The sequence below is a fragment of the Ammospiza nelsoni genome, chromosome 2, assembly GCF_027579445.1.
Source record: "Ammospiza nelsoni isolate bAmmNel1 chromosome 2, bAmmNel1.pri, whole genome shotgun sequence".
NCBI lineage: Eukaryota > Metazoa > Chordata > Aves > Passeriformes > Passerellidae > Ammospiza > Ammospiza nelsoni.
This window is the reverse complement of record NC_080634.1, coordinates 58,609,621-58,635,204: the sequence shown is the minus strand read 5'-3', so window position 1 is coordinate 58,635,204 and position 25,584 is coordinate 58,609,621. Positions and strand designations below refer to the sequence as shown.

The 25,584-nt window shown below is 46.1% G+C and overlaps 1 protein-coding gene across 4 annotated transcripts in view; it reads right to left on the bottom strand.

Annotated features, from left to right (window-relative positions):
- Positions 1–17,553: 17,553 nt before the first annotated feature.
- TSC22D1 (TSC22 domain family member 1) overlaps positions 17,554–25,584 on the bottom strand; it is a 90,602-nt gene continuing 82,571 nt past the window's right edge. For 2 of the 4 annotated variants that reach the window (XM_059491658.1, XM_059491653.1), the window contains 2 exons: positions 19,954–20,005; positions 17,554–18,963 (listed from right to left, as the gene is read on the bottom strand). In XM_059491658.1, the coding sequence (XP_059347641.1) occupies positions 18,706–18,963; positions 19,954–20,005 (310 nt within the window). In that variant the 3' untranslated portion in view covers positions 17,554–18,705. Of the gene's footprint in view, positions 18,964–19,953; positions 20,006–20,414; positions 20,704–25,584 lie in introns of those variants that run through there. The other 2 variants (XM_059491665.1, XM_059491670.1) reach the window with 2 other exon arrangements.

Here is a 25,584-nt window from a genome sequence, read left to right as displayed (position 1 = left end):
CGTTCAATATTTAATGGCTACTAAGTCTTGACAGAAAACCTGTCTGGACATGAAAGCTGGTGGGAGTTTGCTCAGTTCTTGGGATCCTGGGCAGCAGTGCAGGGGGTTTGGGGGCTGTTCTCCCAAGGGTTGTTATCTGGTGTTGGGAGGGCAGTGACTGTCACTGCTGCCATCTGGAATAGCTTTAATCACTCTCAAGGGAAAACTTTTGGGTGAGCCCCGGTGACAAAATCTGCTCCTGTATTTATAGTTTTAGATTACAAGCTCATTAAAGACTTCTAGCAGGGATGAACTGGGCCACTTTTTCAGGCAGGGATGTGGGGATTGGAACATCTGGTCCCTGAGCTGTGCTGTGCTCTGCTGGTACCTAGAGGCCTTTCCAACCCACTGAAGATTCCACAGACCTTGAGGTGCTTTCAAAGGCATGTTTTACATGTTCCAGTGATCATGCTGGATGTATCCCAACACAATGTTTCTACACAGGTGTGCTAGTACAAATCACCGTGTAAGGCTGTCTCCTTGCAAGGGTTCAGCAAAGTCTGGCCAGGCTGGGATTGGTGCTTAAGAACAGCCATACTTGGACTGCTGTGGCTTTTTGATCTTGTGACCTTTAGCTAAGAGGGAAATTATTTAAGAAAACATTATAAACAGCTTCTTGGAAGTATGTCTTCAATTATCATTATCTCCAAACTATTGCTCCATGTCACAACGAGGTGCCCAGCCATTTCAGGGATACTTGGCCAGACAGCACTAAGCTGCCTCTTGTGCTCTGTTCCCACATGTTCATCACACTGAACCAGCTCTGTAGGAAAACAAAGTCTGGCCCAGATCACCTGGAGCACCTGGGATGGCAAGGAGGAGGAGGAGGCAGTGGAGGAAGCAGTGAGCACAGGAGCTCAAGTGTGTTCTGGTGGAGATCAAGTCAACAGCTCATCTGCTAGGTAGCCTCCTCTCCCTAAGCTCATGGCTGGATTTCAGAGACAACACAATTTTTCTAGCATGGAATGACCTCCTCAATCAACAGATTAATTTCTGAGCAAAAATTTGTAATATCAGACTCTCAGGGATTTCATTTTTTGTGCACAGCCTCCAGTAAATCACGTGGAAATTTTGCCTGAGAAACAGAATTAGTGTCATTATCTGGAGACCCAACTTGAAAAGACAGAACTGATAATGACATGGGTTTAGTGCTGTCTCTCAGAAACTCCAGCTTTAATAAGATGGCCGGGAGAGCTGCGTTTAGACAAACATTTCCTGCTGGCAGAAGCCATTTCTGAATCACTTGTCAAGCTCCATGTAAGTCCAGGAAGCTTCACCCCAGCGGGTGACTTCTCACTGCTGGGCCATATCTAAGTCTAACCTGAATCCTGCTCCTCCTTCAGCTTCAGGCCATTGCTACTAATCTGCCACCTTCAAGAGCAGAGCAACAGCTTGCTCTTGTTTCCGTTGGTATATATCTTTGAAAGCTCTTTCCCGTCCTCATTCTGCTCACTTCTCCCCAGGGAGGACCCTAAGTGACCCCAGAGGTTATATGCACAGGCCTGTATCTTTTATGTATTAGCATGGTTCTTATAGGCCTTTTCTAAATACCAAAGGTGAAAAGCACACACTGCATCTCAGGTTGGCTGCTACAGATTCCTGAACCTCGTGGCTTTTACCCATAAACCCTTTTTCATAGAATGATAGTGTGGTTTGGGTTGGAAGGGGCCTTTAAAGATCATCTCATTCCAGCCTCCCTGCAGGGACACCTTTCACTAGATCAGGTTGCTCAGAGCCACATCCAGCCTGGCCTTGAACACTTTCAGGGATGGGGCATCCACAGTTTCTCTGAGCAACCTGTGCCAATGCCTCACCACCCTTAAAGAAAATAATTTCTTCCTAATACCTAAAATAAACCCACCCTCTTTCAGTTGGAAGCCTTCACCCCTTGTCCTAGCACTACATATCCTTGTAAAATATTCCTCTCCAACTTTCTTGTAGCTTTCTTTTCCTATGGGACCAGCTGTCACTTCTATTCCCAGTGCTTTTCTCCCCAACACTGTAGCATTTCAGCTAACGTCCTCTTCCCTGGTAACTGCTCCCTATCCCATCCCCCGGGAGTTGGGTTCACAGCCCCAGGGTCCCTTCCAGCAGGGGCTTATCACACCCAGCCCCAAAAGGTGAGGGCAACCCAAGTTCTTGCTAACAGATCCCTTGGGGTGGATTAGAGTGAAAGGACATTGGACAATCAGTGTTTGCAAACATATAAATGAATATAAAATTAACCCTACATATACATATATATATATATATATATATATATATGTGTGTGTGTGTGTGTGTGTATGTATATGTATATATATGGAGGGTTAATTTTAGAACAATTTGGTTGCAACATAAAGCAGGCATGCAGCCGTTTTGGTTACTGTTATCTACAGTAATATGTCAATATGAAAGCATAAAAATATCACTCACTTAAGAAAATGTGTAAGGGAAAAGAAAGATAAAGAAAGAAAAGGTAGGAGTAGAAATGTGTCACCACCCATGGATCTCACAGCAAGACTTGACTGTTGCAATTTAGTGTCCCTGGGTCAAAGTGATGATCACAGTCTTGATCTGTTCAGGGTGGGGAAAAAAGGCCATAAAACACAGGGTCCAATGGGTTCAAATACACTCGGGCTCCTTGGGAGCACCCAGGCACCTCCCCTGGAGGCGAGCCTCAGAAAGCCTGGTGGAAAGCCTCAGAAATGTGTCTGGGGGCACTTTGGGGTCTTCGATGGTTTGTGACACCTCCTAAGACATGACAGCTCCCTCTCATATCGGTGCAGTTCAGCCAGGAATGCCCCATGACGAGGGATGAAAACCCTCAGGACCTTTCCCAGGTGGAGCTGTGAGGGGAGCTTTACAACTGAGTGGCTTATGTAAGGGAGGGCAACTGGAATGATGAAAAGCACCATCCCACCTTATAGGATCAGCCTCTTATCGGCCTCAAAACCAGTTTGTAGCTCCAGTGCTGATTGTTCAGCCCCTCTGGCTTATGCAGACTAGAGGTTTGCCATCACACACACAAAAACTCACCTCCTCCCTTCGGGGGGGTGCAAAGCACCATGCCACCTCCCCAGAATGGGCCATTGTTTTGAGTCATTAACCATTAACATTTCTCCAGGCTGGTTTATTGCAGGATGTGGTGGTGTGGCCTTCCCACCAGGCATGAGTGGTAACCTTCTCCCGTGGGCATTCTTGACACGGCATGTCACACCTGAAAGGCATCTTCTTCCTAACAATTTCATCTCCTACACTGAGTGGCTTCTTTCTCTCCTTTTTTTTTTTTTTTTTTTTTTTTTGGTGTTCTCCCTGCTTCACTTGTTGCATGAAGGCAGGCGCCGACAGGCCTCGCAGGAGGAGGCACACCGAGCAGCCAGTGCTCGCTCTCCTCCCTGCTTCACCCTGACTGCCTGGGACAGAGCTGACACAATTCACAATTGCTTTTGCCAGTCCCAGGGGACCTTTCCCCATCCTGCCCCATCCACATCCCCGCTGTGCCTCTCCAAGGGCACCCAAAATCCGGCTCTGGTCACAGGCCCACATGCAGAGGTGGGCTCAGTGCTCCAGCCTTGCAGAGGTAGAAGGCATCCCTCCATGTGCCCTCTTTGCCCTGACCCATTTCACTCCCTTTCTCTGCTTTACTTCCTGTGACAAATGTGCTGTGCCGGGTCTGTGGAAAGCAGCTGGAAGAGTTTCATGCCCGCACTGTTTTCCTCCTTTATCCCGCTCAGCAGGCTTGGATCCATTCAAATCTCCCTTTCTTTTCTTTATTTTTTTCATCTTTTCAGTGCAGCTTCCTACAATTTCAGCTTTTTGGCTGACTCGAGGCTTGAAATCTGTCTTTCCTCTTTCCTGTGCTTCCTCCTGCAGTAACCCTTCATGTGCCATGGCCTTGCTTTCCACAGGCACGTGGAGGCCTGGTATGAACATCAGAGTGGAAAGCTGCTGGCACCCAACAGAGCCACATATAAGGAATGTCAGGGTGAAAAGTTTTCAGGACACACTGCAAGGTGTGCTGGCTCCATCCTGCAGAGAGACAAGGCAGGTAGATGCCCTTAACACCGCACAGCAGGACTGCAGGCTCAGGCAGGCCCTCAGGGACAGGCAAGAAGCAGAGCCATTCCATGTCACAGCTGTGCCTTGGGCTCGGACACCCCTGTTCTGATGGCACAAATGCAAACACATTTCTGGCCACCTCATGTCTTCTGAGGACTTGCCACAGCCTGATGCAGGAACACCGGCAGTCAGCTGCTCTTCCATTTGGCAGATGCCTGTGCAGCTGGAAGCCCATGGTAGGAAACCAGAGGGATGTCCCACCACCAGCCAGCCGTGCTGCTGGCAGCTGCAAGCTCAGCTGGTGCTCTACAGTTGGACTAGATGATCTTTTCCAGCCTAAATGATCCTACAATCAGCAGTGAAGATTTTACATTATTGGATAACAGAGCAGGATGAGTTATCAGAGGGGAACAGGAACCCTCACTGGGCTTCTACCAACCTACCTAACTACAAGGACCTGCAACAGAAAAGGACATTTTTGCTTTGTCCTGATTTAAACCATATTGGTGAGCCAGCCTGAAGCTGGTCTGACTTCCCTCTGCTCTCACCAGGAAGCATTTTTTGTGTCTATTTATTTCTGGATGCTGTTCACTGTGTGCACACTATCATATGATTCTGTTTGATGCTGGAGTAATAGTAATAATAATAATAATAATAATAATAATAATAATAATAATAATAACGATAATGATGATGATGATGATGATGAGGATAGTTATTGTTATATGCTTACACATACAGTGTGACACTGGCACCCCATTCCCAAATAGCTGGAGTCAGACGTGGAGCTCAGCATGCTGTTTCCTGGAACAGATCCCCAAGTACTACAGATAACTGTCTCAAGTTAATGCTCCAGATTGGGCAGCTCTTCGAGTTTTATTTTTGTTTAAGAAGCGTATTTGCCAAGAATAGGCATATTTGCTGATCTGGAATTTTCCTCGGACATTAAACGAGCCAATGGCAACAACGCAGGAGTCATCCTTGTCACATGGGTCAACCTCATCTCTCTTTTTAAACAAGTCAGGCATTTCCAGCCTCACAGCCCTGTCAGCTCCATGCCCATATCCCAGCAGCAGAGTGCAGGGAAGACTCAGTGCCTGGCAAACCCAGCTTGGTCAAAAGCAAATGACAAAAGAAAATACCCATACCAAAAAAAGTCATTTTCTCTTAAGAAATGCTCTTTCCTGCTTTTTATCTCTGGTTTAGGGCTTTTTTCATATGATTTCATGGCATTTCATTTGTCCTGCATATTATAGAGGAAAACCTTTTTATTTTTTAATTCTGTTTCATTTTAAAACTATTAAAACCATCTGCCACTTAGTAAACACTAGCATACTTTCTTTTCTAGATCAAAGTGTCTCCTGTCTGTGTTGTAATGGAAGTTTGACATTATTTTTTTTACAAGACAGGCAGGAGACACTTTGATCAGGTGCCAAACTGTTTCACTACAACAAACAGGCAACACTCTGAGCTAGGAACGATAAGATGTTATTATGCGCCGTGATGATTTCATGACATGTCAGCCATGATGTTAAAAAACCCTACAGAATATATAACTTTAAAAATATCACTGTGAAATTCCAGATTTTTTTAAATGAACAACTTATGAATTGAAAGTGTTCCTATTATATTTTCCCCTACAGATTTATGACCTTTTTGTAGCATAATTGGCTATTTTTTTGAGTTATTTTAATTTTGATCAGTATCTTCTGTCAAAAACACTTAATTTGAAAAAATTCTGATGGATTCAACTTAAAAAGCTTTTTTAAAAAGCCTATTTATAGACTAAATATTATTGTACCTGTCAGAGAACAAAGGAATCACCTGCTAGCTCTTTTGTCATTCCTAAATAAGTTAATTGCTTGAGGAGTATTTGATCCATATTTCTCAAATGCACTGCTCCGACCAGCCCCCCATACATGTTTGCCTTTTATCCTGGGATGCAGGATGACTCCACAGAGCCCATGGCTTTCCAATAACATAAATACACACTGTGGAAAAACAAACAAGCAAACAAAACCATGCACATTGTAATTTCTATCTTAATTTGCATTCTGAAGAGAAGATGAGCTCTTCCATAGCCACCTACACCAAGCACATGGACACCACAGACAGGCTGGGTGTGAGTGTGCAGCCCCTGAACAGGCAGCTGCAGGTGGAGCAGGTAAAGTCAAACAGTCTCTCTTCCTCTCCCTAAAAGCAGGTTTTCTCCTGCTTTGTCAGCAGAAATTATTCCAGCTTTCCATGTGGACAGTCACAGCTGAGGAAGGGTTGGTTGTCTCTGATGGACATGGCAGCTGGAGGAGGTGTCTGCTGCCCAGGATACCTGGTAGCAGAAGGGAAGCAGCATGCACAAGGTCTCACCAGTGGGAAAAGATGGGCACTCCTCCTCATCTGCAACTTGCAAATTATTTTACCACAAATGAGGTGAGAAACTTCATGGGCCGAGAAAAAAGTTGCATCAAAGAAAAGTCTGATTGGGTATTAGAGAAAAAAACCCAAACAACAGTGGGAGAGATTCTTCAGAAGGACTGTGGATTTTTTGTCCTTGGAGTTTTCCAAAACTCATGTGGACACAGTCCTGAGTGATCTGCCCTCATGCCAAAATTAGCCCAGCTCTGAGTGAGAAGTTGGAGCACATGACCTCCCCAGGTCCCTTAAAGGTTCAGTCATTCTACATGTATGCTACTTTGTCCCTGCAATCACGTGATGAATTCCAGGCCAGGAGATAACAAGTCTCAGGTTTTCCCAAGGGTGATCTTGTATCCTTACCCACATTTGCTGTGCTGGTGGTGCAGGTCATCACCTCCCATTCCAGGCACATGCCATTGGAGGCACAGCATCCAATCCTTCTAGGAAAAAGTCCTTGGCTTCCCAAATAACTGCATTTCAAGCATGCATTTGAACCAGTCTGGGGTTGAAGGACACCACCCAAAGTCAGGCAGAGACCCAAGGCAGCACCAGTCTGGGGGCACAGAGAGTTGTTTGTCCAACACAACCACATGCTCCCGTGGCGTCAGCACACAGAGCATGTCTGAGCACAGCCCAGGCCGCTGCACACCGGGGTTCTGTGTCAGTATGTGCAGCACAAACAGGCACCAAGTGCAGATCACTTCATATTTGGGTCTGCTTTCATCCCCTGATGCTTAAGGTCAGCAGGTGTCACAGCCTGGAAAATGACTTTCCAGCATCAGTGGAACAAAGGCTGCTCAAGAAACAATTAAGCCTTAGATCAGCTTCTCATCTTTTAAAAGCAAGTTGTTCAAAACCAAAAGCCATAGGATTGTGTACATTTGTCTTTTCAACCCAGCAGTAAGTATTTTAAAGTGCAATAAATCATTACTCATAGAATCACAGAATATGCTGAGTTGGAAGGGACCCCCAAGGATCATTGAGTCCAACTCCTAGCCCTGCTCAGCACTGTCCCCAAGAGTTACACCATGTGCCTGAGAGCACTGTCCAAATATTTCTGGAGCTCTGTCAGGCTGGTGCTGTGGTCATTACCCTGGGGAGCTGTTCCAGTACCCCACCACCCCCCGGGTGAAGAAGCTTTTCCTAATGTCCAACCTGAACCTCCCCTGGCACAACTTCAGGCCAGTCCCTGTCGCTGGTCACCACAGGGAAGAGATCCGTGCCTGCCCCTGCTTTTCCCCTCACAAGGAAGTTGGGAACTGCAAGGTCACCCCTTAGTCTCCTCCAGGCAAAACAGACCAAGAGACTTCAGCTGCTCTTCATATGGCTTCTCCTCCAGGCCCTTAAATCCAGAGCCTGGGAGGCTAAAGGTTTGGGTTGGGCATTGCCAACCATCCAGAAGCTGTGCTATTATTGTATGATTCCAGTTTTTCAAACAACTCTCCTGTCCTTTGCTGTGCTCCCGATGAAGTTCTGATGTAGTAGACTGGAGGTGGGACCATTAATGCTGCTGGTTATTTTTGCTGGAAATGGCTGTTTCTATTTTTCAGTCTCAATAACTCAGCCAGCAGTTTCTGGGAAACAGAAAAGTCAGTGCTTTCTCCTGACCCTTCAAAACTCAACCTTTAGGAAAGCTGTTGTTGGAGAGTTCTGGATCCACAGTCCTGCCCCCACTGTTGGGGCCACTGAGAAAGCCCTGCTGGCTGTAGGGTGGCCGTGCTCCTGGGCACTGAGGGGCATTATCCCTGGTGCCTGGGCTCCGGCTCCAGGGAAGCAATCTTCTACAGCTGGTGCCAAACACTGCCCAGGTTGCAGAGCCATAATAAAAGCCCTCCAGATTCTTTTGGGGTGAGCGAATGAACACCACTGCCTCTGAACTAAATGCTACTTTTAAGAGGCTCAGTCGAGCTGTAGCATTCTATAAACCCAGTCTGAACATTGTTTCTCCTCACCCATATGCACAGCTGAAAGAGAGTGGCCCCTTGCCTTCCCCATTTTTGTAAACAAGGCTGCAACCTTTATTCCTGCCTTGAGGAACAGATTGAACTGCTTTTGATGATCCAGAACAATGTCATCCTTTATTCCCTCTTCAAAAGCAATTAGTATTTCAGCTTGATTATTTGCAGATAATATGAGTCACCAGATAAAACACACTGAATACAAAATGCTCCTTGGGAGGGGAAGAGAGAAATGGTATTTAAGGTTAAAAATTCAGCATATGCTTAAATATCACAAAACTGTCACACATCGAGGAAAATAATTCAGTCCCATTTCATGAAACAGGAAGATTGATCCTGTGTTTGTTTAACCCCAAACCCTTAATTAATTTGTTGCAGGATCAGGGCACCATGACACCAAAGGCAGATTGTGTCACTGTCACAGCACAAGTTTGGTGCAGCACGATTTCAGAGCTGTCAAACTATCCAAAATTTCAGGCCAAATATGTAATTTTATCTTAAAAAGACAGTTTTTGAATTTTCTTCTCTTATTTCTTTTCTGATTTCTAGCTTGATGTATTGCAGCTCGTTGATATTTTCAGCTCTTTTATCCAGAAACCCAAGGCTAGAAGCTGACTCATTTTTAATAGAATGTACAAATCTCACAGGAGCAGCATTATTTCAGGAACTCACATTTTAATGGGAACATCAAATCTATCTGGCATTATGATAAGGTCATCAGAAATTAGCAATACTGAAGGTTTATCCTGAGTTTGCTTCTAACATAGATGATGGCTGATATATCTTTTCTCTGTACTGATGTTGCCAAGTAGCTTCTTTGACAAACTTTGAAGTAAATATAGAAATGGACTTTTGTGAAAATTTAGACCAAAAATAAAATATGCTTTTCTCTTTTTCTGAAAAGAAAATTAATGTCTGAGAGTTTTCATATATGACATCTCAAAAGAGTGTTTTCATTTCAACCTTTCCCTAGATTGGAAATGAGATTCCCTAGATTCCATGGCTGGAACAGCCATAAACTGCCAGGCTTTGCTGGAAGGATTCTTCCTTCCCCCTGGGATGTACATCACTGTGTGCAGAACTGCTGTGGCCTTCCACAGAGTGTTTTATATTTACATCAGTTTTTTAGCATTGATACAAAACTTTTTTCCTCTCTAAATTACTAACAACTGATACTTATACTTTCACATCCCCAAAAGGAAACTCTTTTAAATAAAGGGGTGCTTGCCACTGAATCAGTGTGGTGAAATGCAAAGAGAACTGTGGTGCAAGTTAATTTTACCTCCAGATTGCCTATGAGTAGCCATGCTGAGATGGAATTAGAAAATCCATGGAAGTGGAAGTGTTTTCCTCTGGGCTATAGGGTGCAGCCCTCTCCTTGCCCTATGTGCCTCACCAGTGGCTGGGGGCATAACCCTCAGGAGGAGCTCCTTGAGGGAAGGGTGGGGGGCAGTGGCCGGCTGAAAGCTCCTGTATCACCTGTCTTACAGGCCTTCCACCTCCTGATCCAACAGGCTCAGAATGTATGGCCTGGGGGGTCTAGGCACACATATGTGTTCTGCCAAAACCCAGATCGGCCAGGAGCAAGTTAAAACACTGCAGGCTTTGAGGATGCTCCAGTAGAAAAGCAGCCCCAAAACTCCTCACTATCAACTCTTTAAAACAGAAAGGGACACCTGCTAGACTAGTTCCTTCCCCTGTAAGATTTCACTTGATTTATTAAAAATAAACTAAGAGCAGCAATATTGTGAAAGGCAGATGGAGAGAGCCCATGGCTGCAGGCTTCTCACAAGGCTTTGCTGGGCCCCTGTACTCAGGGGCACAGACAGGTACAGCACTTCAGCCCAGCTGCTTCACTCAGCTGCGTTATTCTGATAATGCATTTGAAATGCTTCGCTCAGCTGCATTTGATTTTCTCCCATCCCAGGTAAGTATTTGGTTTTCCCCTCTATCAACTGGGGGCCACTTCTCCCTGAAGGCAGGGATGCTTGCAGTGAGCTGCAAACCAAATCCACTCTTCATGCTCACCTTCACTTTTCATTTCTCTTCAGATCTGGGGTTTTCATCAACTGTATCTTTTCTACAAAGAAGCCTTCTGGCTTCTTTCACTTGTGATTTTGCAAGTCTTTATAATCAGTTCTTACAAATGCTTTAAGCAAGACCACTGAAGCACTTTGTAACATCCTTCTGGAGCATTTATAAACAAGGTTGTGTCAGGGACCAGCCTGACATCACTTAGAGACAAACATTTACCTCTAGGGTCATGGAAATATTTCCAAAGAACTGTTCCTTGCAGAGTTTCAGTGGTCTAGCCTGCCCAGATGTTTGGTCCTCACCTCAGTCACCTCACAGGGTCAGTGCAAGCAGGAAGGGTGGCCCTGGAGTAGCTGGCACCAGGGAAGATGCCACTAACAGCACCAGAGACAATTAAGTCAGCGAAAAAGCCCAACTGCTTTTAGTATGGACATTCCCATTAATTCATCATGCTTTCATGTCTATGCAAAAGATACAATAAGTTACCCCTGGAGCACCTTTGGAACTCCTTAATGCCCTACCTCCCATGGCAGAAAGATTCTCTTCTGCAGTCTAGAGAAGTAACCACTCTCAGTACATTATAAAGCAGGTTTCACGGCTCCCCAGCGGTGCCAAGTTTCCAGCTTCTCTCGGCTGTGCAAGGAAGGGGAAATGAGCTCCTGCAAGCCTCCCGTGAGGAATGGATCCTCGTTTCCAGCGCCTGTAAGCGGGGCCGGCAGGGCAGGAGGGGGATGCAGTGCAGAGCACGGCAGGCTGCAGCCCCAGGTGAGCCCACGGAGGGCACTCTGTTCTGGCAGCGGCCGGTTTCACGGAGATCAGGAGTGTAAGCACAGATCTAATTGAATTGCAGATGCCTTTTCTGATGGCTATCTGCTAGCAAAGCTTCAATTAAAGCAGGAGCAAAGGCAGAACGGGGAGGTTCTCGGTAACAAAACTAATGGAAGGAAGAGTGGCCATTTACAGCAGCCTCCATAGGGAGCATAATGCAGGTAGATTCTTTTATCAAGATTTTTTTTGGGGGGGGGTGTGGGGCGAGAGATCTGAAACCTCAGCACAGATACCCAGCTTCCAAATCCTAGAGATCCTGAGTGTATGTTGGACTGGAAAGCAGCTAACCATAATTCAAATAATACACAAATAAGCTCATGTCCATTGCTTCCAATACTCCCTGATGAACAACTTCATCTGCTTTCCATTCTGAAGGCCATTGAGGTTTGTTCTTCTTGACTTTGGTTTTAAGGCTGAAAGGTTTTATTCACTCCCCTTTTGTTACTTCCAAGATTAAAGTGGCTTTGCCTTGAGCTTGCACTTGCCAGATCAGAACCTCTCATCTTCTTACAGTGCCTTTGGAGCTCCAAAGAGGGAAAACTTGAACAGAGCTCTCAGTGCACCCAAACTACAAGACTATAAATTGGAGTATTATGACTTTTGTTTTGTTTTGTTTTGTTTTTTTACCTGCAGCTACTTTCTCATGATGGCTTGAGCCACATCCAGTGTGTATTACCACATACACATCACTGAAAAGCCACCCCCACCCAATGCAGCTGAAGAATCAAAATTGAAGATGGCTTGAGAACCTGGTTTAGCTCAGCAATAAGGTTCTTGAGAACTGTTTTCCCTTTCCTCAGACGATTCTTACGCTGTACCCAAATTCCTGTTGTGCAACAGTTTGGAGGCCTCTGGGCCATGTCCTACCCAAACCCTCTTGCTTCTTGGCACAGCACAACTCTCCTGGGGGCATCTCAATGGACAATCACCCCCTGGGATTCAGTTTCAAGGAAAATAATCAGAGTTTGGCTGATTTTCCCCTTTGAACTGCTGCCCTTTTCCGATGTATTTACAATGTAAGGAAGTCAGTTTATTCATGGTTTGGCTTTTAACTTTGTTGTTGAGTTTGGCTTTGCTCCTGTTGGAAATTGGACCCCAGTTGAGGAGGGCAGTTGCCAGTGTCTGCTGGAAACTCCTTGCCTGGGATTCTCAAGCAGGCCGTTTGTTGACCTAGCTCAGCACAAACTAAATAAATGCAGTCAGAAGAGTCTGCTTACTCATCACAGGAAAAGGACTGGCCCAGTGGCAGGAGTTTTCCAGAATATCCCCAAACATTTCAAATGCCTAAGTTCACTCCAGACTTCTAAGGAGGTCCCTCCAGCAACCATTCTCCATTTAATTTCAAACATCTGAAGTAACACTGAATAGCAAAGGTTGGAATTGGGCTGATTTCCTTGAATTTCTAACTTATTTCAGGTTTAGTCCAGCAGAAAATTCACCAGGAAGTTAAAAAATACAACCCTAAAAGAGAGGAGAAAAGTGACAAATAATGCATCATCTGTAAGATGTAACCTGTTAGTAATGTGCTGAGGATGCTTAACGAGAGGTTTTGCAAATGGCACATATTAAATAAACAAGTATGCCTCCAGCCAGCAAGCTGCTATTTCTCCCTGCAAGGAATAAATAATACTTAAAATTCTTTGTATTAAGATTTTTAGCTACAAAAAATCACGGGTGGTAATTCCCAAATAGCCTTGTGGGGTTCTTTCTGCAGCTGAACCACAGGAAGCTGCCTCCCAGGCATTGATTTATTCCCTAAGAATTAGGGAGAGGCATCTCTAAGGCACTGCATTTACTCCCCTGCTGCTGGGAGGTTTTGTCTGGGTGCTCTCTGGACAGTTTCCAGGCATGTTATTGAAGAGTATTTCTCTTTCCTTCCACAACAGTCACTTGCTCACTCCCCCCTGACAGGGATGGGGGAGAGATTTGGAGAAGTGAGAAGGTTTATAGGTTGATATCAAGACAGTCTAACAGGTAAAGCAAAAGCCATGCACACCAGCAAAGTACAACAGGGAATCCATTCATCACCACCCATGGGCAGGCAGGTGTTCAGCCATCCCCGTGATAGCAGGGCCCAGTCACATGTAATGGTGACTTGGGAAGACAAACCCCATAATTTCAAACATTCCTTCTTCTTCCCCCAGCTTTATATGCTGAGCATGATGCCATATGGTCTGGGATATCCCTTTGGGGTCAGCTGTCCCAGCTGTGTCCCCTTCCAGCCCTGTCTCTGGTGGGGTGAGAGGCAGAAAGGGCCCTGACTCTGCGTCAGCCCTGATCAGCTGTAACAAACACATCCCTGTGTTACCAACACTGTTCTCCATACAAAACCAAGCTATAGCTCCACACTAGCTCCTATGATGAATCCTAGCTTCATCCCAGCCCAAACCAGCATATTCTCCATTCCTGATTCCATACCATTTACATCACGCTCAGGTCCCACACTCTCCAGTACATCCTCATTACCCACCACCACTGTCACCATCCTTTGATATAACACACAGGATCATTTCCTTAGTTTATGGATCAGCCCTGTGAAGTGTCTGTCAAGCATCCACAAACACCCACAAAATGTCCTTTGAGATTGTTTAGTCCCTGGCTTTGGTCAGGAGATGTGGTGTGCTGAGTGGAGTCACTGGGCACCAAGGCAGGTCACGTCAGGTCACTGCTGCACTTGCCCTGCTTCCTGTAAGGCTTGTCCTCCACTGGTTTGGGTGATTCCTGCTGCAGTAATTCCTATAACAGCCAAGCCAAACTCCACATTAGAACAATTTCAAGATGTTTCCATTACAATCTCCACCTCTGGTTCATTTGGAGCAGACCATGGGGTTTAAAATTGCAGTTAACTCTTCTGCTTGCCCTGCTCTGGCCTGGACTTTTCCACACTCCTTTAGGAGCGTACCTGCTCCAAGTGAAGCCTTATCTATGAACCACAGACCCTTCAGGGATCCACCTGCTGTGGCATGGACTTACCCACAGCCACAGTTGCTTTGAGGTAGACCAGTTTCAGCATGGTCTTTTCCATGGGGCACAACGCCTTCAGAGATGTTCCTGCCTCACCCACAGCCAGTCCCTTGGAAAATAAACCTGCTCCACTATGGCCTTACCCATGACTGCAGTCCCTCCAGGGGTGTATTTGCTCTCTCCTGGGCCTATCCTAAGCCACACACTTTGGAGTAGTCTTGCATGACCTCAAGTAGAACCTTGATGTTTCAAGGTGTGCCTTCTCCAGTATGGACTTACCCTTGGGCCACAATCCCTTCAGAGTCCAGCTGCTGTGGCACAGACACCATGGCCACAGATGCTGTGAGATGTACCTGCTCTGGCACGGCCTTATCCAGGGCCACAGATGCCTCAGGGTGTCCAGCTCCCACATGGACTAACTCACAGATCCCAGGCCCTTCCACTCAGGTTCATGCTGGAGCTCCAGCCTGTCCAGAGCAGCAGCACAGCAGCAGCTCTGGCTATCTGCCAGCCCGACACATTGCCATGGCTGTTATCGAAATGTTCTCAGGCACCACAGAGTAAGGAGATAAGCTGCACAGCAGTGCACTGGGCAGCCACTAACGAGCACTAGACTCAGGCAAGCAAGCCCTGTGACAAACAGGAGCCTGTCAATTAATAGCAAAACAGCAATACTAGTGATAAAATCGATGGAGCACATTCCAATCACATCTGGCGGTACTCTGAGCCCCACAGCAGGTGACAAAAAGGACTGTTGTGGTTTAACCAGGCAGCTGCTGAGTGCTACAACAGCCACTTGCTCTTGTTTCTCTTTCCTTCCTCCCCCACAGTGGGATAGGGGAGAGAATCAGAAAAGTGAGAAAACTCGTGTATTAAGATGAAGACAGTTTAACAGAGAAGCCAACAAGGAATCCATTCACCACTCCCCATGGGCAGGCAGGTGTTCAGCCATCTCCAGGAAAGCAGGGCTCCACCACATGTAGCAGTGATTTGGGAAGACAAACACCATCATTCTGAACTTCCTCCTCTTCTTCCCCCAGCTCTACACACTCTGCACAACACCGTATTTTATAGGATAGCCCTATGGTCAGCTGGAGTCAGCTGTCATGGCCATGCCCCCTCCCTGCTCCTTGTGCACCCCAGCCCTCTCTCTGGTGGGGTGAGAGGTAGAAAAAGCCCTGACTCAGTGTCAGCCCTGTTCAGCTGTATCAAACACATCCCTGTGTTATCTGCTTTGGTCACAAATCCAGCCCATGATCAGCTACTCTGAGAAAAAGTAGCTCTACCCCCAGCTAGTTACCACTTTCAAGTGTTTATGGAGACCCCCAAAATCTGAACTGCCTAGACTTGCCTCAGAATTATTTGCCAAAAAAATTTTGGATTAAAAAAAAAAGGCATAAGAAGAAAAAAGACCAGCAACCTGATCTCAGTGATAATTTGCTTTGATCAGTTTATCATATTGCTGTTAAAAATAAAGCCAGTGTGCAGTTAATTGACAGCAAGAAATGAAATGACAAACAGCTTGAATACAGCCTGAAGAGTTACTGAATTAGAGATATGCAGAGAATAAAAAGGTTGACATATAAAAGAGAGGTTACATTTAATATGACTCAGTGCGGATGAAAACACGAGCATCTCAGAGTTTGTAAAAAGAAAAATTTTGGCGGAAAAAGACAACACTCTTGGCCACTGATAACATTTGATTTAAAGTTCTCTGAAAAATTATTTGTTCTAGAACAAAAGGAAAAATCAAAACAATTAATTCCAGAAGTATTACAACATAACTGACAAACATCTACTCTTTGTCTGGAGTTTAAGCACAGTTTTAGTCAATTTGAATCCATTTCATGAAGAGGCTGCAGCTTTGATAGTGCTATTGCTAAAATCATCTCAGCAACAAAACATTGCTTGGCCTCATGTTAGTGGTTAATAAACAGTTCCAAGAACCAGCTCCAGAGTTTGGAACTACTCAGTACATAAATGATCAGATTTGCCACTGTTTAGCACAGTGTAGTAAAATTATTAATGTATTACCTAACCAAAATCCTGAAGCCTTCCAAATAATTTCTTAAAGAACAGTTAAAAAAAACCCAGAGGTCCATTTCATTAAAAATAAAAACATTCACAAATGTTGATAGCTGAAGCGGGTGAAAAAACAGATCTGTGTAAGTATATTAAAAAAGTCAAATTTACAATGTTACGGCCTGAAAGCAGTGAAGAGACAGTCAGAAAATAAAGGCAACTGCAGACAATTAAGCCCTTTAAAAAGCACCAAAATTAGCATTCCTTTTGTCGGATCCAAATAATTCAAGCGTTGTTCTGCCACAAAGGCCATCAACAATTTCTAATTTTAGCTTAATCCATTAGAAAGAAAAACCCTGCATTTCTCACTGGTGTTTCCTCATTAAGAGCACTCCTAAATTGTACACTGAAATCTCAAGAACACAAGCTATGAATTCAAGTTCACACTCCCATGAGCACTTTAATATGGCAATCCCAATAAAGGCAATTCAACTACTTGTGATTCAGCTAAGCAGTGCCTTAACTGCTACATGGTAAGTATGCACCAAAAGCAGAAATTCAGCTATGAATTACACAAGAGTGACCTGTCCCACCTTGAACCTTCAGCTTTCTTGTTTCCTGTGCTACACTTGATTACTCTCAGTAACAAGAAGCTCCACAAAAATAGTATCTCCTGATTTCATTACAAGTGAGCAATCATATGACCCTATAAAAAACCCTTTGTAAATAACCTTTATATTTTAAGGCAAATTAATTTCTTTTCCACGGCTGTAAAATTGCAAATTCCTTTGCTCCCCTGGTTGCAGTGTATTGATCACACCTTCACTACTCTTTCATCTAGAAATTCATAAGCTCAGATTCCATTTTAATCAGTATTACTAAGAAGCATTTTTTCAAACTTACATGCACAAAACTGGAAATTATTCTCAACGTTTTTCAGAAGGCACAATTAATACTGCTGGGATAGCTGCCTTTGTCACCGAGTTAAGGGTGGGAACAGTGCACAGGCAAGGACACAGTTTGCCACTAAGAAACAGCTTATATATTGTTATATACAACAGATATCTGTGGCCCCATACAGGACTGGACCAAACCCAGCGTTTTGCTTAGTCAAAGGGTGTCCTACTCCCTTCCTCCTCCCTTTAACTTCAGTATCTGCCTGTTTTCAAGAACTGACCTCACCACCCATGTAAAACTGCATTGCAACATCTTAAACGTGGCTGTGGTTAACACCAGTACACTATACAAACAGTGATTTATCAACATTGTATGCTTTATTGAAAGTTGACAAGTGCAACAGTTAAATACATCGACGTGTTACAACTGTAGAGAACATGCACAAAAACATATGCATACTACTATACAGATCATATGCAAAAAATCCATACTGGGAAATCCAATTTTTTTTTCCTTAATTCTTTGCTAGCAGGGCTTGATAATTTTTGGAGTGGTTTTCCCCATCTTGAACCAAACTACAATGAACAATGATTTACTTCAAGATAATCAGCAGCCAGGGAACTTCAGAAGTTACACAAACAGCATTAATTTGCCAAATTCTGAACATTTGCGTAGGTGCATTCTTATTTATGTAGCATAAAAAAAAAACTTTTCAAACTTCTTCAGATCAGCCAATGAAACAACTAAACTTCAATCTGTACAACCTAAATAGTTACAGTTTTCTATTTTACAAAGTAATTACACTAAATACACAAATGTACAGTAGGCAAATAACCTTCATGGTAATAATCCTATGACCCAACAACTGTATTGTCACCTACCTGTTTTCTATATATAATACAGCTTTATGCACCTGTCCACTGGTTCAGAAAACGGTGCAAATATTTGCACTTAAGGTTTCAGGTGACAATTAAGTGTTAAACACTGAGATTACCTTTCTCCCTCTTCCTCTTAGATCCTACGCACCAATCCACACTTTGGAACCCCAATGCACTACAGGGGGGTGAGCCATCACTTTTTACTCCAGTCTATTTCTTCACGTTTCCAAGTTTGAAAAGCACTTGTATCAGCTGTAGCACTGGATGAGTGGAAGATTTAAAAACAAACCAAAAAAATTCAGGCATGCAGCTTCGTTTCTCAGCCATTTGCAGAAGCTGCTCAAGTCCCCAGTGTACTTGTGCTAATTCTCTGGAAGAAGTTTATTTTATTCAACCAACCTAAGGACATAGACTCCTTCAAGCCAAAGGGGTAAGGGAGGTAAGGGAGAGACAGATGAGTGTGTAATACAAGGGGGAGAAGCCTCTCCTGATGTGTGCAAGGCATGGAGTCCTCAGTCTGGGTTGCAATGTGCATTGAAATGGATGAAGGGTGGCTGTGGCGGATTCCCGCTAGTCCTCCTCGCCCTGGACAGTCCAGAAGCCAGCAATCATGGTGGCGATGACATCGGGAGCTATGCTGAAGGCCCTGAGCCCTGTGATGCTGGCTGAGCAGGCTGCTGCGCTGTCCCTTGTGACTGGGAAGAGGAAGGCGGAGAACCAGTCTGCAGCTGTGCTTGGAACTGGGCAAGCTGCTCTGGGCTGGCAAGTGTTTTTAGCAGAGTGTTCTCTTGCTCCAGCTGCGAGTTCTTCTCTATCAGCTCTTTGATTTGCTCTTTGAGGACCTCCACTTCCTCCCTGACAGCGTACATCAAGTGGCTCTTTACCAGATCCTGCAACGCAGAGCAGAGTGTGCGCGTTAGGGGAGCGGCGCAGCGGTGGGCCCGGGCGGCGGACCCCGCTATGCGGGGTGGCCCCGGGCAGCGCTGTCCCTGCCGTGCCGTACCGAGCCGAGCCGGGCCCGGGCTGTCACCGCGGGACTCACGTGCGGCCCGGCCTGCACAGCGGCCCCGCCCCCCGCCAGGCCCCGCCCCCGCGCGCGCCGGCTGCAGCCAGTTCTGGGCGCAGGTTGCCGCATTTCCCTCCCTCCCGCCGTCCGCGCGCGGCCGCGGGTGACGTCAGAGCGCGGCGCGGCCAATGGGCGGCCGAGTTATTTATAGCCCGGAGTTAAAGGCTCGGAGTTTGCCTAGCAACAGCCGGAGAGGCTCCCGGGAGAGCGGCTCCAGGCACCGCTCCAGTAACAAAGGGCGGCCGGGCCCCCGGCTCCGCGCCGGGCGGGGGCCGGGGCAGCGGCCGCGGCGGTCCCCGAGGCGAACCCGCCGGCTGCGGGCACCGCAGCGCCCGTGCCGCCCGCGGGGAGAAGGGCGCAGCGGCGGGCATGTCCCGCTGCAGCCCGCGGGGGATGCGCTCGCCTGCGCTTGTGGGGGGAGTTAAAAAGATAAAATGAAAAGTACCCCAAAACGCCCTCCTCTCTCTGGGAAAGTAAAACCCCCCAAATACGCTCCGCTTGGTGCCCAGCAGCGCCCCTCCGCCGCCGCATGGAGCCGGGATCAATCGTTTGGGGAGGCAGTAGCCAAGAGCAATGCCGTCATTCCCTCCCCGGCATCAATACACAAACGTGCGCATTCCTCCCCGCGGGAAGCCTTTGATCAATTAAAAATAAAAATAGCAAAACAACAAAAAGCTCCCGAAACCGACGCCGTGCCTCCCCTTCCGTCCCGGCTCCGCTACCGAAACGCGTCCCAGCACGGTATAGCCGCTCTATCCCCATATTGTTTACCGCTTCAAGCACGAACGAGGTTTTATGCCCCATCGGTACTTACCATCGCTTGCTCGATTTTGTTGTCGATAGCTACTACGCTTGCACCAGAGGAGCTGCAAGAGAGAAAGAAAGAGAAAAAACATACAACATTAGCGGCGGCTGAATTATTTAAGAGACAAGAGACGCGAGCATTGGTAGCCAGTTGGCTGAGAAAGTCATCCTCCCGCTGCCCTGCCGCCGCCTCACCAGGATGCTCTAATGCAGCAAAGCAACCTGTAAAGCCGCGCCGAGCCCCCCCGCCCGCAGCCCCGACCAAATATCCCGACATTTTGCCCCCCGACGGACCATAAAGATGGAGCTCGATGGCAGGCTGCGGCAGAAGCGCTGGGCGCCGGGGAAGGCAGCAGCTCCGAGGGGAGAGGCGGGCGCCGGTGCCGCCGCTGCGGCTCCCCCGGACAAAGGAGCTCACCTGCCCCGCTACCGCCGCGCCGGCAGAGCCGCTCGGACACAACACTTATTTACCTACTGTCGAGCCTCAGGGACGAGGTGTCGGTGCCCAGCAATGACGATAAGAACGAAATCGAGAAGTGTCTTAGTTGATAAACTCCTAGATCCATTGCCACCGGTCTACAACATTGGGCATTCATGCAACCGCGGCCAGAAACGCTCCCCGGGAAAAAAAAATATTTCAGGTCTCGCTCCTCTCGGAGGCGTGTGTGCGTGCGGGGCCGCTCCGCCGGGCGAGGCGGGGCCGGGACCCTGTGGGACCCTGCGGGGCTGCGCTCGGCCGGCTCCGAGCGGGGTCAGCGCTCCGCCGCGCAGCACAAAACCCGGGCATCCCGGCCCCCCCCATCATTTATGCGCCGGCGCCGCCTCCCATTGGCTGCGCTGCCCGGGCCCCGCCCCGCGCCGCGCATCTCATTAGCGCGTTCCACCCCCCCCCCCCTCCCGCCGCGCGCGGCGCGGGCCCGTGGCGCCCACGCGGAACGGACCTGCACGCGCGGGAAGGGGGGGGGGGGGGGGGGGCTCGGTCCCGCCGCCTCCGCGAGCTCCGGCACGCGCGCTGCTGCCGCAGCGCCGCTCGCGCTGCCGGCCCCTGCCCGCAGCGACCGAGCGGGGATTAAAAATAAAAAAATTTAAAAAAAAAAGAGAGAAAAAATAATTAGCGGGCCCGAGGAGCGGCGGGGAAACCCCGCACGGCCCAGCGGGAGCGCGGGACGCGCCGAGGGCCGCCCGTGGCCTCGCCGACACCGCCACCTATCGGCGCGCGGCAGCGGGGAAGTCCCGGTGCCGCCTCCCAGGGCTTGTCCAGGAGCCGCCGTGCCTCCGCCGCGGCCCGACACCCGCACGTTTGTGCCCGCACAGCGCAGCCCCTAGCCCGCAGCTCTGCTCGCTTCGCCCAGGCCAAGCAGGAAAAGCAGGATACCCGCACACTGCAGATAAAACTCTTTCAGACAGCCACGAGACACCGCCATCCCTTACACACACCTAGCGAGCCCATAAAACCTTTTCTGAAAAAAATATCCAGCCACTGATCGTCTACAAAAGCACATACGGCACAAACCTGTGGATTTCTAACAAGCCGGCTGATATTATTCTGCAGTAACAGGGAAAATGCCTATTCACTTATTTTTAGGTTGCACCATAAGGCACTTAGTCTTAAAAGTTGCAGTACATGCCTTAATAATTTAGGATAAGATCCTTCTCCCACTAACTGTGGTGTTTTTCTCAACAAATGTTATGCTCTCATGCGTCATGGAACACAGCAACTAAACTCAGTGCCTGTCCAAATGATCTTCTCTATCAGTAACAGCCTAGAAAGAGAGCCAAGGCTGAACTAGACCACCATCAAATCCCGTCACAAGAAACAGCCAGCCTCTAAAACCACTCTTTTCTAGACCTGCACTTTCAGCATGTGTTACATTACTTAAAGGCAGAAAAAGAAGTCAAAAACCTCTTCCATTCTCTACAGCAAACTCCTCCAAGAGCTATAAGTCACATACATCACAGGTGCTGCTCCCAGAGAAGCAGGAAAGCCAGGAGGCACGGAATAATCACCTTAAAGCTAAATTTAGCATTTGCGTATCTGCATCATCCTTCTTAGTTTATTTATGCTGTCCTAGACTACTATTCTTTCATTCAGTAATGCCAGCAGAGTAGTACAAACTAATCCTGTTCACAGGGAGGTCACATTTAAGAATAATAATTCCTCACAGCCACTTTCCTGCTACCATACATAGAGGGTTCACATCCCACAAAGGCACAGCTCTCATCCCACCCTTTGGATATGTGGGGAATTTGCACAGGATAGCAGCTGAGAGGCTGGCAATTAAAGGAAGTGTTTCAGAAAAACCCTTGCCTGTGCTGACTGGCAAACTCGTGACAGCAAGTGAGGGGAAGCGATGCCTTTGAACACGTGCACCGGGCTCCAGCTCCCCATGGACAGCACCGGGAGCCACGGGCTGCAGGGACACCTCCCGGGCACTCTCCCTGCAGAGGTACGCACTGCACACTGCCATCGGGTGAGCCCTTCCACACACAGGGCCAGCAGCACGGCATCTCTGCTGGAATCTCCATCAGCTCCTTGACTGGAGCTAAATTCATGTTTTGTGACAGGCTGGGCTCAAAATCAGGGATGTCTCAAATGACTCCTCCCCATGGCAGTTACTCAGCACAATTAACAAAACTGCAGCTGGACAAAAGCTCTGGGAACACCTCTGTGCCTTGTAGTTCTTTATCAGAGAAAGGGCAGAGTAGGTGCAAAACCAGAAGTCCTATCACTGCTAATCAGGCTCTCATAGAAGAACTTGAAGATAGCAAACTCACAGGCCAGGACAGACTTATCCTGACAACTCCTGCTTTGCTGTTGCAGGACAGACAGCGGACAATTGTATTTGGTTTCATTCATACATGTAGAAATAAAGTCATGGATTCATTCCAAGATGGTTGTTGGTTCTGCCATAACGACTGATAATTATTAAATACCATTACTCCGTTTACAACAGAAAAATTATACCATTCTCAAACTAAATTAACAACACTGCCGTCTTTAATCTATATTAATCTTCACAAAGTAGAGATAAAACATATGATCCTAAATCAAATTCCCACTGAACTCATTAACCATCTTCCATTAACTTCAGTGGGCTTTTAACAAAATCTGTCATTTATTTTTAGATGCCTACAAGCAGAGTTGTGATTCAACAGAAAGCTGTCAGCTGCGTAAGTAGGACTGCATATTAATATGCACGCTCTGCTTTGCCCACTCTACAAGAAAGCAAACCATAAGTGTCCCTTTATGGCTGAGAAAGTGGATCATCTAGGAATTTAAAAAAAAACCCCATGATATAAATTACTTTAATCTCCAAAATTGGGGTGAAATTTTTTGGGAGGAGGGGACAGCACCACTATCTCTAATGTTCTCAGTTCAATACCCCATCCTCTGCCTGACAAGGACAGACACTGAACTCTAAGGACTGGGGTTTTGCTGTTGTTTTTTAACAAATGTCTCATGATCATGAAAGTACATGGAAAATTTAAGGAAGATAGTTCTCCAAACTCAGATTTCCTCTAGAAAGACGATCAAGATTACTACTGTGTTACTCAAAACATTATAACCACCTCTTTTAAGACCTCATTAACAGATAATACATGATATTCGACTCCTGGAAAAGCCTTAATTCCTGGGAGTAGAGGTGAAAAAGGCTGCAGAATTCCTCAGTTTGGTTACGGCACTCTAGGCCTGCACTGGGTTGGACAAATTCACGTTGTTAGCACATGCTTTGAAAGCCTGTGTATCTACAGAACACCCCAGGCGTTCACAAACTGCATAAAGTAACAGAAAAAGACTCGAGATGGGCTCCTGAGAAATCAGCAGGGTAGAGAACAATACAGCAAAGGAGTAGCTCACCAGCATCTTTGATCCTCAAGTAAACTGACTTCTTAAATTGAACATACAAACAGCAATCAGACTTTTTAGCACGTGTCACCTTTTGTAATATTTCAGCTCTTAAACACTGTTCCTCCCACTAAATAATTTCCTCTTGTCTCAATTTATTCATGCTAATCACTTGAAGAAAGTGCTTTTCATCTTAAGCACATAATGAGGTAAACTACAGCACAATCATTTTGTCTCTGTGCAAGTCGGGTTTGTCATATTTCTCCATGCGTGTTAAAAAGTTCTTTAAGTTAAAACATTTACCTTTTAAGTACCTTGTCAGTGTGTGCTCCCTTCAGATGACAACATTAAAAACCCTCGATAAGCATCTTCTGAACATAAAATAAATCTCATCTTTTGATGATGTTACAAAGATGCCACACCAGAAACCATATTAGAAAAACAGCAATTGCTGTCACAGCACACTTTCATCTTATGCCCAGACAGGCTCAGATCTTGTGAACTTCAACTACAGCTTTCAGCTGCAGAGTGCAAGTACTGAAAAGGTTAAAAATAAAATCTGCTATTTATTCAAAAAAGGCTTCAGTAATTAGATTCTACCTGACATCTGACTGTGCATTCCACTTGGCATCTAAAAATGGAGAATAAATGGCAGAGTACTATTCTGCCTTAAAATTCATAGATTCAAAATTCTTTGTGTACTGACAGAAACCGTCCTGGCATCCAACTTATGCAGAATTGTGCCAAGCTAATAACTGAGACAGCTCTGGCTGCACTTGACATCAAGGACTAAAGGTTTATTTCAAGAGACCATGATTTTTTTTTCTTCATCTTAGTAAAGGTACATAACTGGAGAAGCTGTCCAACAAACTTTCTTTCCCACAGTAAATCAAATATTTTTGACAGACTAAGGACCAAAAAAACCCAACCAAACAAACAAAATAACTCCACCCACACAAGCCCCATCTTCAGATAGCCTAAATAAAGATCACAAAATCTCAGCCAACTTCCTTCTCCAGCTCCAAACCTTTACTTAAGATCTTGATTTAAAGAAACCAAGCCACTAAGAACTTACTGCTCAGCTCCAAAAGACTTGTATTTTATTTCTAGATTGAATTCCACTATTTCAATTTACATACTTCTGCTAAATTGAAAAAGCTCTTTCTGCAAGACAGTACTCTCTCAGTTTTCCTAAATGTGAGCTTTTCCTCCCCCATAGTAATCTTATTTGCATCTATAATTTAGTTTATTTGTTTGCTAGAAATTGGGGTTTAGTTCCAGGAAAAACAGATAAAAGGGAAAGCTATGCAATATGCCAGTGAAATGAAGTGCTGTATTTGTACATCCCTTTTTTTCCCCCCTTTTTTTTTTCTTTTTTCCAGATGTGCAAGCATAACTAAATAAATATTTAGTGGAAAGAATACACACACCCTACTGGGGCTCTGGAAATAACCTGACAGTATCTCTGATCACAGTGCATACACAGAAGTATCATGCTGTGAGCTCTGCACAAGAGAGAGAAGGCTGCATTTAAAGCAAGAAGATAACCATGTAAGATCAAAAGAAAAACAAGGAGAGGTTCTCACTGGTTCCTCTGAGGATATCCTCTTTCTCTTTGACAGGCAACTAATTACCAAGTCAATCCTAGTTATTTTTAATGAGAATTATAATGATTCTACCAATTTTAATGCTGACAAAACAAAACATTCTGTCTATAATCAAGTATCTGGACAGGCAAAGAGATGACCCACTTGTTACCCATCAGAGCTCTGCAGGGAAATATGAGCCATCTTA